The sequence below is a fragment of the Budorcas taxicolor genome, chromosome X (genome assembly GCF_023091745.1).
Source record: "Budorcas taxicolor isolate Tak-1 chromosome X, Takin1.1, whole genome shotgun sequence".
In the NCBI taxonomy this organism is placed as follows: Eukaryota; Metazoa; Chordata; class Mammalia; order Artiodactyla; family Bovidae; genus Budorcas; species Budorcas taxicolor.
The window spans coordinates 126,117,546-126,131,517 of record NC_068935.1 but is presented as its reverse complement, the minus strand read 5'-3'; the positions used below and the strand labels follow the sequence as shown (position 1 = coordinate 126,131,517).

At 40.1% G+C, this 13,972-nt stretch overlaps 1 protein-coding gene across 1 annotated transcript in view; it reads left to right on the top strand.

Annotated features, from left to right (window-relative positions):
* The window catches only part of CDKL5 (cyclin dependent kinase like 5), a 107,563-nt gene extending 93,804 nt beyond the window's left edge, over positions 1 to 13,759 (top strand). The window contains exons 15-18 of the mRNA XM_052663614.1: positions 5,568 to 5,667; positions 9,930 to 10,052; positions 11,228 to 11,347; positions 13,373 to 13,759. Coding sequence (XP_052519574.1) covers positions 5,568 to 5,667; positions 9,930 to 10,052; positions 11,228 to 11,347; positions 13,373 to 13,759 — 730 coding nt within the window. The remainder of the gene's footprint in view (positions 1 to 5,567; positions 5,668 to 9,929; positions 10,053 to 11,227; positions 11,348 to 13,372) is intronic.
* The last annotated feature ends 213 nt before the right edge of the window (positions 13,760 to 13,972 follow it).

The window sequence follows — 13,972 nt, the reverse complement described above, 5'->3', positions numbered from 1 at the left end:
GTATGACTTACCAGGTGTCTCCTCTCCACTTACTTTACTGAGGAACTTCTGTGAGTTCTTTCTCCATAACTTAGATAAGATCTACACATTAACTGGAGAGCACAGGTACAACTCCAGTTACCGTCGTTGACAGTTTTCAAGTGGTTTTGACAAGCTGTGAGAATAGTGTCTAAGTTGTGAGACTACAGAAATACAGATTTGGAATTGTGTTTCATCTTGGTCATTGCATGATGAAGTGGTGGTTTAAAAAAGTGTTGATTACAGATTAGCATGAATGAAAATTAGATAGGTCAGATCAAAACTATATCTAAATGGGGGATTCACAGTCTTAACAGCATATTATTTCTGACTTTTTGATAATCAGTTTAAGTAGACCTGGATATGTGTAGAAACCTAAAAACAATTGTTTTGAAAAGAATTAGAGGCACAGTTGGGATGCTGAACTTTAGACAGGTCTTCATCAAGTCATCTGATATTGCTGTTATGAGGTTTGAGAGAATTCCAGAATTTCCAGGGAGGAATTGGATATATTCTTTTGTTCTTACTGCCCCTCATGATAGTGCTGCTATGATACTTCTCCCCCATGCATCGCATCCAACTTAGTCTAAGTCATCCATTAAGCTCGACTTGTCTTGGATTTTTTCCTTGAACAAGATCTCTCATTGGTTCACCATATTTATATTTGAGAGAATGCCATTTGATAACTTTTACAAAAACATGAATGAGCCTTGCCATTGTGACATAGTGAATTGCTGTTCCTAAATTGTCACTGTCCTAAGGGCAGTCTGTTTCTCCTTGTTAGTAGTACTTACGTTTCTTTGGAGAAGGGGATATTTGTAGAGGGCACACATTTCTTGCAACGGGAAAGTCAAGCTACTGTATCATACTTTTAAATGATAGTGTAGTATAATATGCAGAGCTGTTATTCTGGCCATCTCAACTGTCCAGAATCCAGTTAAGAACTGGGAGATAAGCCAAAACATTTCAGAACAACAAACATAGGGTTAATACAGTCCTTTGATCATCTTTAGTAATGGGAAAACACCTCCACCCTCCCTGTGAGCCTGCTTATTCTTCTTCTATGTTGAGTTCTCTCAGTTGGCACTGAGGTTGTCAGGCAAGAAATAATCCCAGGTAGCAAGACAGTGTGCAGAGAGAGAAGGATCCTGAACAGTAACTGTAGAGAGAAGAGAGGTAGTTTGACTTTTCTAATGCTCTAAAAGGAAAGTCATTTCTGGTCATTATGGTTTCATACATAGAGTAGATATCCAGGTAGAGTATATATCTTTAAAATAGGCTGCTCTTCCTTTCCATGAAAAGACGAAGTGTTTAGAAGACTGCTGTCAAAATTGGGTTAAAAATTAACATTTAAACAATAAACCAAATTAATTAGAAATCCCAGTAGTTAAGATAAGTGAAGAATTGCTGTCACTCACTTGCACAATCCCAGGCTTTCTCTTCTTGTAAAGTTATGAATACATTGGTATCCTTTATTGTCATTATAATGCACAGAATTATTCCTGTAGAATTAGTCCCCGACTTTCTACCCTCAGACATTAGCCAACCGACCCCTAGTCATACTGGCAGGGGAAGGGAGGTGACAGGGAAAGTGTCACAGTCAGCTTCTCTTTGATGCACCTTCTCACTACTGCTCTTGAGGGGATTATAATGGAGCTCCCTGGCCCTCTGTCTAACTGGTGGGTCGCTTGCCTTGAGTCTGTGAGCAGCTTGAGGTCACACCCTTTGTTTTAGTTTTTCTCTGTACTTCCAACACCTAACACTGATCCTGGCACATACAGAGGTACTCTATAAATGTTGATTGGGTTTGATTCAGTTGGTTTTCATTCCTTCCTTTTTTTAGGTGTTTCTTTTGAATTCTCTTTCTTTTTAACCCCTTATGGAAATAGTAGCTGTTCTGTTAGATAATGTTTGAGTGCCATGACTATTCAGGAAGGAGACTGTTATTGTTACCCACCCCTCTCCCCCCACACACACATATATACATATATTCTTCCCCACATCATGCTTGCTGCACCCCCCACCCCTCCCCACCCCCACTGTGTTTTCAGCCCTGGATAACATGCCAAGTGACAGCTGAGTGGTCCTTCTCAGAGCTCCTGTCCCTGAGACTTAGGTAATCACCATTTGCCCTTCTCTTGTGTTGCTCCCCTGTTGCCTGTATAGTCAGTTTGCTCAGTACAGCACACAACTGTTGACCGAATGAGGCAGAATCAATAACAGGGTCCAGAATTCACAAGTGAGATTAAGTCACAGGGCTCACTCTTACCCACTGGGTGCAGTACTGGTTATAAATGTTCAAGTCCTTTTTTTCATTCATTTGTGCAGCACACAGCGTTATAGGTGCCTGAGTTCCTGGCAGCTTCTCTCAATCCCTGAGTCTTTCTTGCAGGTTTTTCTCCTTCGATTTCTCTGTTAATTCTGTATGTGTGTGTTTCAGTGTAGCTTCTCCCTCTCTCTACCTTTTCTCTGTCTGTCTCCCTCCCTCCCCCACTGGCACTCTTTCTTTCTCTCTGACTTCCTTTTGTGTCTTTCTTTTTGTGATGCATGCACACTTAACACTTTACTCCTAGCTTTCATCCTCTAATTCAAGGGTAATTTCTTTTTCTTTTTTGTTTTGGCCCCCGGAATCTTTTCCCACCTGGATCTTGACCTCACTGCCTCTCCATGGCTCCATTTTGAGGATACTTTCCTCATTATTCCTCTTTCCCCGGACTCTAGTTTATCCAATGCCTCTGAAGAGACCCTGCAGAGAGTCTTTGATTCATCATCTGTGATTTGGGAACACAAGGAATTGCAAACACCGAGCTTTTTGTCCTGCTCCTCCTTCTCTTTCAGTACTGTCCCCCATCGCCCCCATACTCTCACCTTCATTTTATTGGACAGTCTTCTTCCTCCTAGGGCTGGTGTCTCAAGCCTTCACTTCTTCTCATGCCAATATTCACATGCTTATAGTAACACCTGTCCCCATCCTGAAGACGTGGTCATGATGAATGTGGCCCCCTTAAAGATTTCCTCAGTTGGCAGAAACCACTTTAACTGCTGACCCTCAGCAGACCATTGAGATTTTGTTATACTTTAATTCTGATTAGTAAAAACTTCTTCCCGTTAACCTAAATACTCTGCTGTCCTTCTAGGTTATGTGCAGACCCCAGTATGGAAGGACATGAGCTGTATCATAAGCATATAATGCTTTAACTTCTGGAAGTTACAAATTGTTAAAAATAGTATTACTGGTTAGATTAGATGCTCTCTGAGGTTTCTTTGAGGCTTCCCTGATAGCTCAGTTTGGTAGATTTTGCCTGCAGTGCAGGAGACCCCAGTTTGATTCCTGGGTTGGGAAGATCTGCTGGAGAAGGGATAGGCTACCCACTCCAGTATTCTTGGGCTTCCCTGGTGGCTCAGCTGGTAAAGAATCTGCCCGCCATGCAGGAGACCTGGGTTCAGTCCCTGGGTTGGGAAGATCCCCTGGAGAAGGGAAAGACTACCCTCTTTCAGTTCTAATAGTGGTGCTTTTGTGTTTCCAGCAACTACTTACACTGTTCTGCTATGTTTCCTAGAACCCTCACATAACTGAATGCTGTGCCTAGAATTTAGTTAAGGGCAGTCTGTCTTTAGACCCCATCCAAGGGTTTCATCTCCTTAATCTCAAAAGTACTTGTCATAAGAAACTTTGACCAAATAGGCCCAGTCTGTTGTTAGGATGAGAGTGTTTTTCCCAGCAATACAGCATTGAGTTTACGGAATCTTTAACATTTCACTATTTCATTCTCACTCATTCCATCATGTCTGAAGTTTTCTCACTTTCAAAATTGCTAACGCATCAGAGTCCCAATACTAATTATTTTATTGGATGTGTTGTATTATGAAACTTTAACTTCAGAGCTTGAAACTCTCAATGAGGTTTAAAATTGTAGTTCCTAATGAGTTTCAGAAACACTTGAGCCTACAGTACATGTTTTTACTTCCTTGGTATTCCCGTTAACTTTTAGGCTAAACACTTAAGAATGAATGACCCTTGCTCCTTCAAACAGTCAGAGTTTTTACTTCTTGTTTTTTGTCTGTTTGTCTCCAAATTGTTTCCTTTGTGGTCTTTGATCTTGAGTTCTTGGCTTTTCAAATGAATTTTCTATTCTGTAAATCTTTTTGTTATATTTTTAGTCCATGTTTGTTATTGAAATTTAAAAGAAGTAACAACAAATCACCAATAATCCTACTACCCAGAAATAACTAAGTTTTTTTTAAAATTTCTCTCTGCTTTATAAAAAATTTGTGTATATATACACATATATGACTTTTAAAAAATATAGCTGGGCTCATGTAGAAAGTTTTGAATCAATCCTGCTGTTTTCACTTAGTATTATAGTTGAAATGTTCCTTCATATTAGTGAAAATTCTGTGACAGTGTGATTTTAAAAATAGCTTCATGGTATTTTCTATCATGTGGATCTGTAATAGATTATATAAGTGTTTTCTGCCTTCACATAGATTTAATCAAGTAAAGGATGCTGGTTTGCTCATATTTTTTAGATGTTCTAGTAACTTCACTGTTCAGTACTCTAAAACCATAAGTATGAATGAATTCCATCACCTTTAAAGTTTCTACTCTTGATTTTAGGGAACAGCTAATAGAAGGAATTCAGTCATTTGAGAAGATGGTTTTCCACAGGCCTCTAAATGTTCAGATTCAAAAAAGGGCCCATGGAATGTGCCTTTTTCAAGAATGACACCATTGCAGTTGTTTTTAAGACCATAAATTAAATTCAGTAACATAGGGCTTCTGTTAACATATAAGTAGTCAACTTTTTGGGGCCAGTGGCTTGTTTGCTCTCTTTTAATACCTCCTATTTGTATTAAAATACCTGGTGGTGTCAGTGATACAAAGCTTAAAGTCGTTATTTCAAGTCAGAAGCTTTTTTTCCCAAAAGTGTGCTTTGTATTAATGCATTATCCTGTCTCTATTTTTTCTTACCTTATCTACTTTTTATTTAGTTTTAATACATAGGTATAAAATTTTCATAAAGGAATTTTCCAATTTCAGGCAATTTTTACTTTTATTTGTAAGGTTTCTGTAGCAGCATTGTTTTTTTTTTTTTGTTTTTTTTTTAATGTTCAGTACCTTGGTAAGCCACTGATAATGAACTTGTTAAGCTGGTTTTTAAAAGGTAAATGGAAAAATGAAGATACTGAAAATGTTTTTGTTTCCCTTGGAGGGATACAGAAAAGGCATCCTTCAAACGTGTGCTTTCCAGGCTCTCTAATCCTGAGGTTTTCAACAGCATAAAAATGGTCCTGTAGCATAGTTACAGATCATTTGTAATAATGTTCAAATTGCTAGTTCAAGTGAGCCTTTGCCAAAGGCTAATCATTAACCATGCTTCATGATATTCAGTTCCTTCTGTGCTTTTTAGAGGTTCTTTACCTATGTGCTTGATTCTTCATGGCTATTTGAACCTGGTGTCATGCATTTTTAGTCTTCATTATATTTGTCATATAATGGTAGGGGAATGATTGAAAGATCAATATGATAAAAATGTCTTCCCATTTAGGAAAAGTCCTGAAAACATTAGTCATTCTGAACAACTCAAGGAAAAGGAAAAACAAGGTTTTTTCAGGTCAATGAAAAAGAAAAAGAAGAAATCTCAAACAGTAAGTAAATGGCCAATTTCTATTTACAATGGCATACAAGTCTACATTAGTCTGTGGGTTCTTTACACTTTGTACATGGCAATCAAAGTGAATTATTTTCTTACTGATACTTGATATGCATATACTTTATATGTTTCTTTCTCAAATTCTATACAACTTCCTCCTCCCACAGAGCCTTTTCTAGATTCAACAGAACCTCTAGGAATAGGAGAAATTTAATTTGGATGGAAGAGAATGCTTTAACCCTCTTTCAGTAAACACCTTATCCGTATGGATTTATATTCATGTAAAAGTTATGAACCTTCAGGATTTATTTCTCTCTGAGGGTTAAAGATATGTGAAAATTTAGGAAATGGTTTTGGTTTGTGTTTAAATCTTAGAATTCTTAACTAACCCATCATTCATCATTCTCCCCTGGCTGGTTATCTGATTCCCATGTTGCATTTCTGGGCTGCCTAGTCACAGGAGCTAGCATTTGACATTTCAGGGCTTGCTTTAGTAGGAGGACATGTTTATCTTGTGATTGAACTGGAAAATGGAATGAGTCTCATCTCCTGAGAGCCTTCCACCTGGACCAAGGGCTGGCTGCATGAAAGCATTCATGTCATATCACTGAACCAGGCATGGATTCTGCTGGTTAGTGACTTGAGAACACATGGAGAAGCCAGGCCTCCAGGCCAGTGAGAACATCTTCACCACACGAGGCATGCTTTGCTTTATGATACCTTTGAGTCTAGACAGGGTTGTGTCGGCTATTTTTAATTATTTTGTTTCTAGTTTTACTTCATATGTGATTGACTCTCACTTACTTAACAAGGAAAAAGACATAATCAAAATGACCTACTCAGATGGAGTTCATTGATTTCATCTCTTAAAATGAATAGATTAGACTCAGTTTTTCTGAGGTCTGTTCCATTTTGAAAAGTCTTATGACTCAATGGTAAGTAATGGTGAGATGATAGTAACAAAGAATATATTTGAAGTAAGGATTTAATAAAGGCCTTTCTAGATTACTGGGCTTCCCTGGTAGCTCAGATGGTAAAGCGTCTGCCTACAATGAGGGAGACCCAGGTTCAATCCCTGGATCAGGAAGATACCCTGGAGAAGGAAATGGCAACCCACTCCAGTACTCTTGCCTGGAAAATTCCATGGATGGAAGAGCCTGGTAGGCTACAGTCCATGGGGTCATTTATCTTTCTTGTTTGTTAAATTTATGATGCCATTATAATATAAATATGAGCTCATTAGAAAAAAAGGTCAGAAAAATTGAGAAAAAAATGATAATTTCCAATCTTACCACCCTATCTCAACTAGTATTAGGATTTTGGTGTATTTCCTCCTAGCTTTTTAGCCGGTGCATATGTTTATGAAAAGAAGGTGGTTTTTTAGTTTGCTTTAAATAATAGTAGTCATTCTAGTACAATTTTGTATTCTGGCTTTCTAATAGTGTTTCTATCACACATACACACAGTATATATGTTACTACACAGATTTTATTATCTTCATTTTAATGGCTTATAATATTTCTGAAATGTTCATTTTAAAAAAAAGCTGGCTACATTTCTGACTGAAACTCACTTAAAGTAGAAGGTCCAATCAAGGTGTCGCTTAGTCACGTATTAACTACATACTTTGTTTAAACCAGATGAAAAAACAGACCTGATTTGAAGTAGTGAGGCTTAAAATATGTACAGTGCTAATAAAACTTTTATTATCTGTGGAACATATTTATGCATTGTGAATATTAAATTTAGATTACCTCCTCCTAACCACTTATTATTTAGAGATTGTTTTGTTTCTTAACCTCAGGCCCATAACCATTGTGGGGTTGATTAAATGAAAGTAGCAAGACACAGGAATTGAAGGTGTTTTTGTGTATAGATTTAGCTTTTGATGTCTGCCTTAGACCAGCATTAAACCTGTGGCTCACTATGGCATGAGTCAAGTGTGTACATGTTGACTGTTACTCAGGATCTGGTTTGAATTTTAGATGTATAAATAGTGTAGGTTAGGGTAAATAGGATATTTACTATTCTCTAACATACTCTTCACTTGAACTTACTTGTTTCAGGGTTTCATAGTTTTCATTTTTGATATGTAAAGTAACTGCAAATAGTCTCTGCACAGGTCACAATGACTTAAGCCTTCCAAACCAAAAGTTGTTTATACCTCTGCATTTCTTAAATTAAAATAGAAAAGAAAATGTTTAAAGGGCTTGATATCTAAACTAAGATTTCCAAAGAGCACTCAGTGTAGTATTTCCTGGCAGACCACAGGCTGCCAAGCTTGATATTGTGGTAACTGCCTCCTTCAAATGAGCATTGGAACAGAATTAAATTCAACTTTTCTTCACTCACTAGAACTCAGCAAAAGGAAACCTAGGTAAATGAACTTTGAAGGACGTAAAGCATTGTGGCCTTTGCACAAGATTGAACAAAATGGAAACTTGATACCCAGTGCACAGAGAGAAGTCTCTGGATCTTAAATCTAGTTTAACCCCCTTATTTTGCTGATATAGGAACTGCCCAGGCAAGTTGTGACCTGCCTGAAGTTGCACAGTCAGTTTGGAGAGCCCAAGGTGGGTTCTCTTGGATAGCAGGCCCAGCTCAGTCCCTGCCAGGGTCCCACCAGGAGGTGTGGAGTGCCTCCTGCTGCTTGTTCTTGAGAATGCTCTCTTTTTTTAATGTGAATTTTTTTAATTGAAATATAATTGACTTACAATATTATATTAGTTTCAGGTATATAGCATAGCGATTCAGTATTTTTGCAGTTTATGGCAATGGCACCCCACTCCAGTACTCTTGCCTGGAAAATCTCATGGACGGAGGAGCCTGGTAGGCTCCAGTCCATGGGGTCGCTAAGAGTCGGACACTACTGAGCGACTTCACTTTCACTTTTCACTTTCATACATTGGAGAAGGAAATGGCAACCCACTCCAGTGTTCTTGCCTGGAGAATCCCAGGGACAGAGAAGCCTGTTGGGCTGCCATCTATGGGGTCGCACAGAGTTGGACATAACTGATGCAGCTTAGCAGCAGCAGCATACTGAATTAAAAGTTATTACAAGATAATGGCTAGAATTTTCTGTGCTATACAATATCCTTGTTGCTTCTCTATTTTATTTATTATTTTTTTCTAATTGGAGTATAGTTCATTGACAGTGTTGTGTTATTTTCTGCTGTAATAGCAAAATGAATCAGTCATACATACACATATCTGAGGGCTCTCTTGTGGCCTCCTTAGCCACACAAGTTAAACTCTTCACGGATCCCTATCTTGGGAACAGGAAAACCTTATGGGCTATTTTTCTTGAATGTTTTCAGACACACCAGTAAAAGATGATCTGAACTTTCACAGACATTCTGGTGCTCTGACAATTGAAATATCCAAAACAGGGTAAAGTCATGCCAAAAAAATCATTCACTATTGTAAAGGTGCCTGCTTTGACTCAAGCAAATCTGGAAGCCGCCTTGGGAAATCTGGCTTCAGTTCCACATTCAGACAGTTACATAAGCCCTCAGAGCATATGGTGACTTTGCCAACTTGGTAATTGTACCCTAGTTAGTTAGTATCTCAACTGGTAATCATGCTTCAGTTTGGAGATTGAACTTTCTTTTTCTTTACTTTTGTGGCATATTCTGCATTGTGCCAGCTATTTTCCATGGCATGAATACTTCTCACAGTGTAGAGCCAGGCTTCTTCCTCAACAGTAGAATCCTGCAATATTGATACATTCCCCTTCCAAGTGATGTTTTCTGGTTTAAGAGTTGACCACGTTCAAAAAGGTTTGCAGTATCTTTTCCTTTTTCCTAAATAGGCATGTGGATTACATGAGATTATTTAGTTGCTTAAGTCCCCTCTGGAGATTGGGAAGAGATTGAAGTTCATCAATAGCCCTTTAAACGTAATTCTTTATAACAGTAATATTTCTGATAATAAATAAATCCTTAAATGTTTTATAAGCTGAATATGAATATATGTGTGTAAGTCTCTAGAGATGTTCCTGCTGTAGGTATTGATGCTGTCCAAAGGTTCTTTATACACATAGAAGTTTCTGCATGTCTTGAATTTACATTATTAGCATCTTCATGTCCAGGTGAGAAATGACACAAAGCCTCTCTACATGCACACACAGCACAGAGATTCTTTCAGTGACTGTTAATATTTAGCAATTTGAGGGCATCCAAGGGCTAGGATTTTCGATAAGAACACCTTTTTTTTTTTTTTCCTTGGCAATTAGTTTATTTGTATCTTATATTGCAGACAGATTCCACCAACGGGGAGAATCCAAGCATCAAGAAATCCCTCTTTCCTCTTTTTAATTCAAAGAATCATTTAAAGCATAGTTCTTCTTTGAAAAAGCTTCCTGTAGTCACTCCACCCATGGTACCCATTTTTACGTATGGTAGCCCTGAAAACTGCTCCAGTAAACTTGTTTTACTGATGACAACAGCATGTCTTTTATTTTCATGGGGTCATATTCTCTTTGTGCTAGTTAAGTACCTGAGCCAGTTCCATAAATTCACTGAGATATAAATTTTTTGACATTCTGGAATTTCTGAATCAGTTAAGGAGGTTGAAGCATAAAGGGCTATTAAACAAACCAACTAGTGAAGGGCTAGTTTGGGTTGTCTAATTAGCCAGTTGTTGGCAGACAGTATTCATGAAATCCCTTATTTCCTGTAAAGAATTCTATTAACATTTACAATTAACAAATGTCTTTTCGTTTGGCTCACAAAGTTTGTTAACACTTGGTTGGCAGTTTGTTTCTTTGAAACCAAGTTAAATTGACCAAATTGAGTGAGCTTGCAGGCTCCATGAAAAAACAACTTCTGTTAGTTGGTGATTTGCTCTTTCCTTGCCTGGCTCTAGCTTTTGCTGGTCACTTAGTTGAAGGCCAGGGCTTTTGCTTGGCATTTGGCGTTACTCTCCTGTGTTCACTAGAGTCGGCGAGTGGACCAATTGCATTTATCTGGAATTTGTGGCACAAATTTCCAGCATTTTCATAGTGCATAATGCTAGACCCAGATCTCCTGGGCAGTGTCTTGGGAATATGATTCAAACCATACTTTCTCACTTTGCTATCCTTGAAAGCCTGCTAGACTTCTTTGGCACCACCAAATACAGTGTTTGGATCATTTTCCCAGCAGAAACACATATTTGTTTTATTGAACTGGTTCATAACCTAACTGCAATATGGAATGAGGATACGACAGCAATTCCTGGTACAGCCCAATTTAACTGCTCTCTCTTACAGCAACTAAAACTAACAGCATGGGAATGCTTGAAGGGTTAAGGTTTAACAAAGCTGCATGACATCTGCCAATTTTTCCTACCGCAGGGAAAATTATTAAGAGGGCAGCAGACTTTAACTAGCATCACTTGCATTGTGAACATTGGGAAAGTTTTGATTTCTTTTTTATCGAGTCTTTTCTTTGGAGGGGAGGGGATTGAGTTTTGGTTTGGTTGGATTTGCTTTTGTTCTCTTCTTGGGTGTGGCTGCGTATCCTAATGAGGCTTACCCGTGTGCTTATTGAATCCTTGTCCGTATTCTGCTCTAGGTGCCCAATTCTGACGGCCCTGATCTTCTGACATTGCAGAAAGCCATTCACTCTGCTAGCACCCCGAGCAGCAGACCCAAGGAGTGGCGTCCTGAGAAGATCTCTGATCTACAGACCCAAGTGAGTGGTGCCTGCATCACTCTTAGACTCTCAGACTCTGCGGTGACTGGTCTCTCCTGAAGAGAGGGCAGGGTTGAGAAATTTAGCCTTTCAGTGTTACAGCAAAGCTGAGAGTCTCCCCAGAACATACCCTCAGTGATAGCCAGATGCATCTTAGGAGTCCGGATGAATCTTGCTTCAGTGACCCATGTCCTAATGGAGAAAAAAGGGGAGCTTCCATTAGTTTTCACCTGAGGGGAGGGGAGAACTGAATAAGATACATCTCCAGCCCAGAAACACTCTGCAGCCTAGGAGAGAGAGAAAATCCACAGATAACAATAATTCATGGTAACAGTGAGGCGTGCCATAAAATGTGAGGGAGGGTAAGAGGATGTAGTGCAAGCACCTTGAAAGACAGACATAATACACTTTCTTGGAAGACTCTTTAAGCTTCTGAAATCTATACTAGTTTTGATAGAAAACTGGCAAACATTCACGTTAGGAACCGAATATTAGACAGTATGTATAGTCACATTTCCCTGCATATGGCTTGTATGCCATAATTTCCCTGTCATACAAGCCAGATACTGAATCCATAAATTTTTCATGTAACTGAGGTCTTATCTCCTTGAAGCAAACTATTTTGATTGGAAATTTTAAAATATTGTATATCTTTGGTGTTACATAATAACATAATCTAACTTGTTTTCGATTGTATTCAATATTTTCTAAATCTCTTATTCTTCTGAACTGTGAGCTTTAGAGGCACTAAGGTTACGTGTGTCTATAAATGACCATGAATGTCTGTGATTTGGAGGAAGAGGTTCTGTTTTTATAAGTTTGTTGTTTACTTTCTCTAACTATAAGCTGTTACTTAGAGCTGCTGACAAGAGCTCCCTAAATTTCAATCATACTTGCCCAATCATTTATATTTTCTGCTTGTAATGTATGTAGGCTGGAGGGGGGGTGCCACCTACCATGGGCACCACAGAACGTTTCTGGACAGACTCCGGAATGGCCATGAGGAGGACACTTCCCCAAGAGCCACTTCTCCTTGAGTCAGTGCTCAGGCAGTAGCCCCTGGATTTCAGTGCCATCTTCCCTCGAATCTTTAGTGTGTCTTGAGATTATCAACCTTCTGCTTGGCTTTGGCCCGCTTGTCAGGTTCTGTGGTGAGGGCCGTGAGTGTCACGGTGCTTTCCCATGCCTTTTCTGGTGGTGACCTTGTCAAGTCTGACAAACAGGAGAGGAGGACCCTTCCTCCTGCCGTGAAGTCCCCCTCCCAGTGCAGCACCCCCTGGGGCCTCAGCCCCAAGCACACAACACACAGGCTGTTAGGAATCAAAACCCTCCAGTGAGTGAACTGTTTTAGAGTCTGTAGGGCTGATGCTCATTTCTCTGTGCTTGGCATTTTTAGTGCCCATACCTTACCTCCCCCTCAAAACATAGTGAAAACCAAAAAAAGTTAGAGTGCAGAAAGGAACCATTGGGATTTTGCAATGCCAAGGGAAAGGGAAAATCGAGGAGATAAGAAGAAAAGGGGACACACAATTTTTAGCAGAGTATGTTGCTGCCTGTTGAAACGTTACATTTTTTCAGTGACTCTTGCAGCTACATATGGTCAAATGGCTGACTTTTTGCAGGTGCAACCTAAGCAGCAGCTTTCTGTGGAGCTGTTGGGAAGGAAGTCTTCTGCAAAGGGCGAGGCATACCCCTTCTTTCCCTTCTTGCTGGTTGGTGCAGGAGATTCCCCCCTTCCTCCCATAAAGATGGGTGAAGCCAGATACAAGGTGCCTAAGCCTTGGATCACTCACCACACCAGCTCTAGATTCCTTCTACATTTCTAAGCTTTTTTGTTAAAGAAAAAATAACTTCCATCTTTTCTGAAGAAGAGCAGAAGCACAAATAAGTCTGGACTGGCCCCTCTTGCCCCACACGCACCCTCCCTAACTCCACACAGTCGTCTCAGATCTGCACTCCATTTCCTCCCACCTTTCAGGTCTACTCTAACTTAAACCCTACATGCACCCTCATCTTTTCTTTCAGAGCCAGCCATTAAAATCACTGCGCAAGCTGTTACATCTCTCTTCAGCCTCAAATCACCCGGCTTCCTCAGACCCTCGCTTCCAGCCCTTAACAACTCAACAAGCCAAAAATTCCTTCTCAGAAATTCGGATTCACCCTCTGAGCCAGGCCTCTGGTGGGAGCAGTAACATCCGGCAGGAGCCAACACCAAAGGGCAGGCCGGCCCTCCAGCTGCCAGGTCAGATGGACCCTGGTTGGCACGTGTCCTCTGTGACCCGGAGTGCCACAGAGGGGCCTTCCTACTCTGAACAGCTGGGTGCCAAGAGTGGGCCAAATGGGCACCCTTATAACAGAACAAATCGGTCCAGAATGCCAAATCTGAATGATTTAAAAGAGACAGCCTTGTAATGTGTGCTGGAGAAGGGGGGCGGGGGTGGGAGGGGACAGGGACAATCCAGTTAGAAGGGGAGGGGTGGGTGGGGTGGGTGGGGGAATGGGCGGGGCCGGAGTGGTAAGCCAGTATTTTCAGCTTTATGAAGGTGTGTGCAATATTGTATGTGTGGGGCCAGCTGGCTCCCCACGGCCACAAATGCTAGTCAGGGATCTTAGAGCCACAGGAGT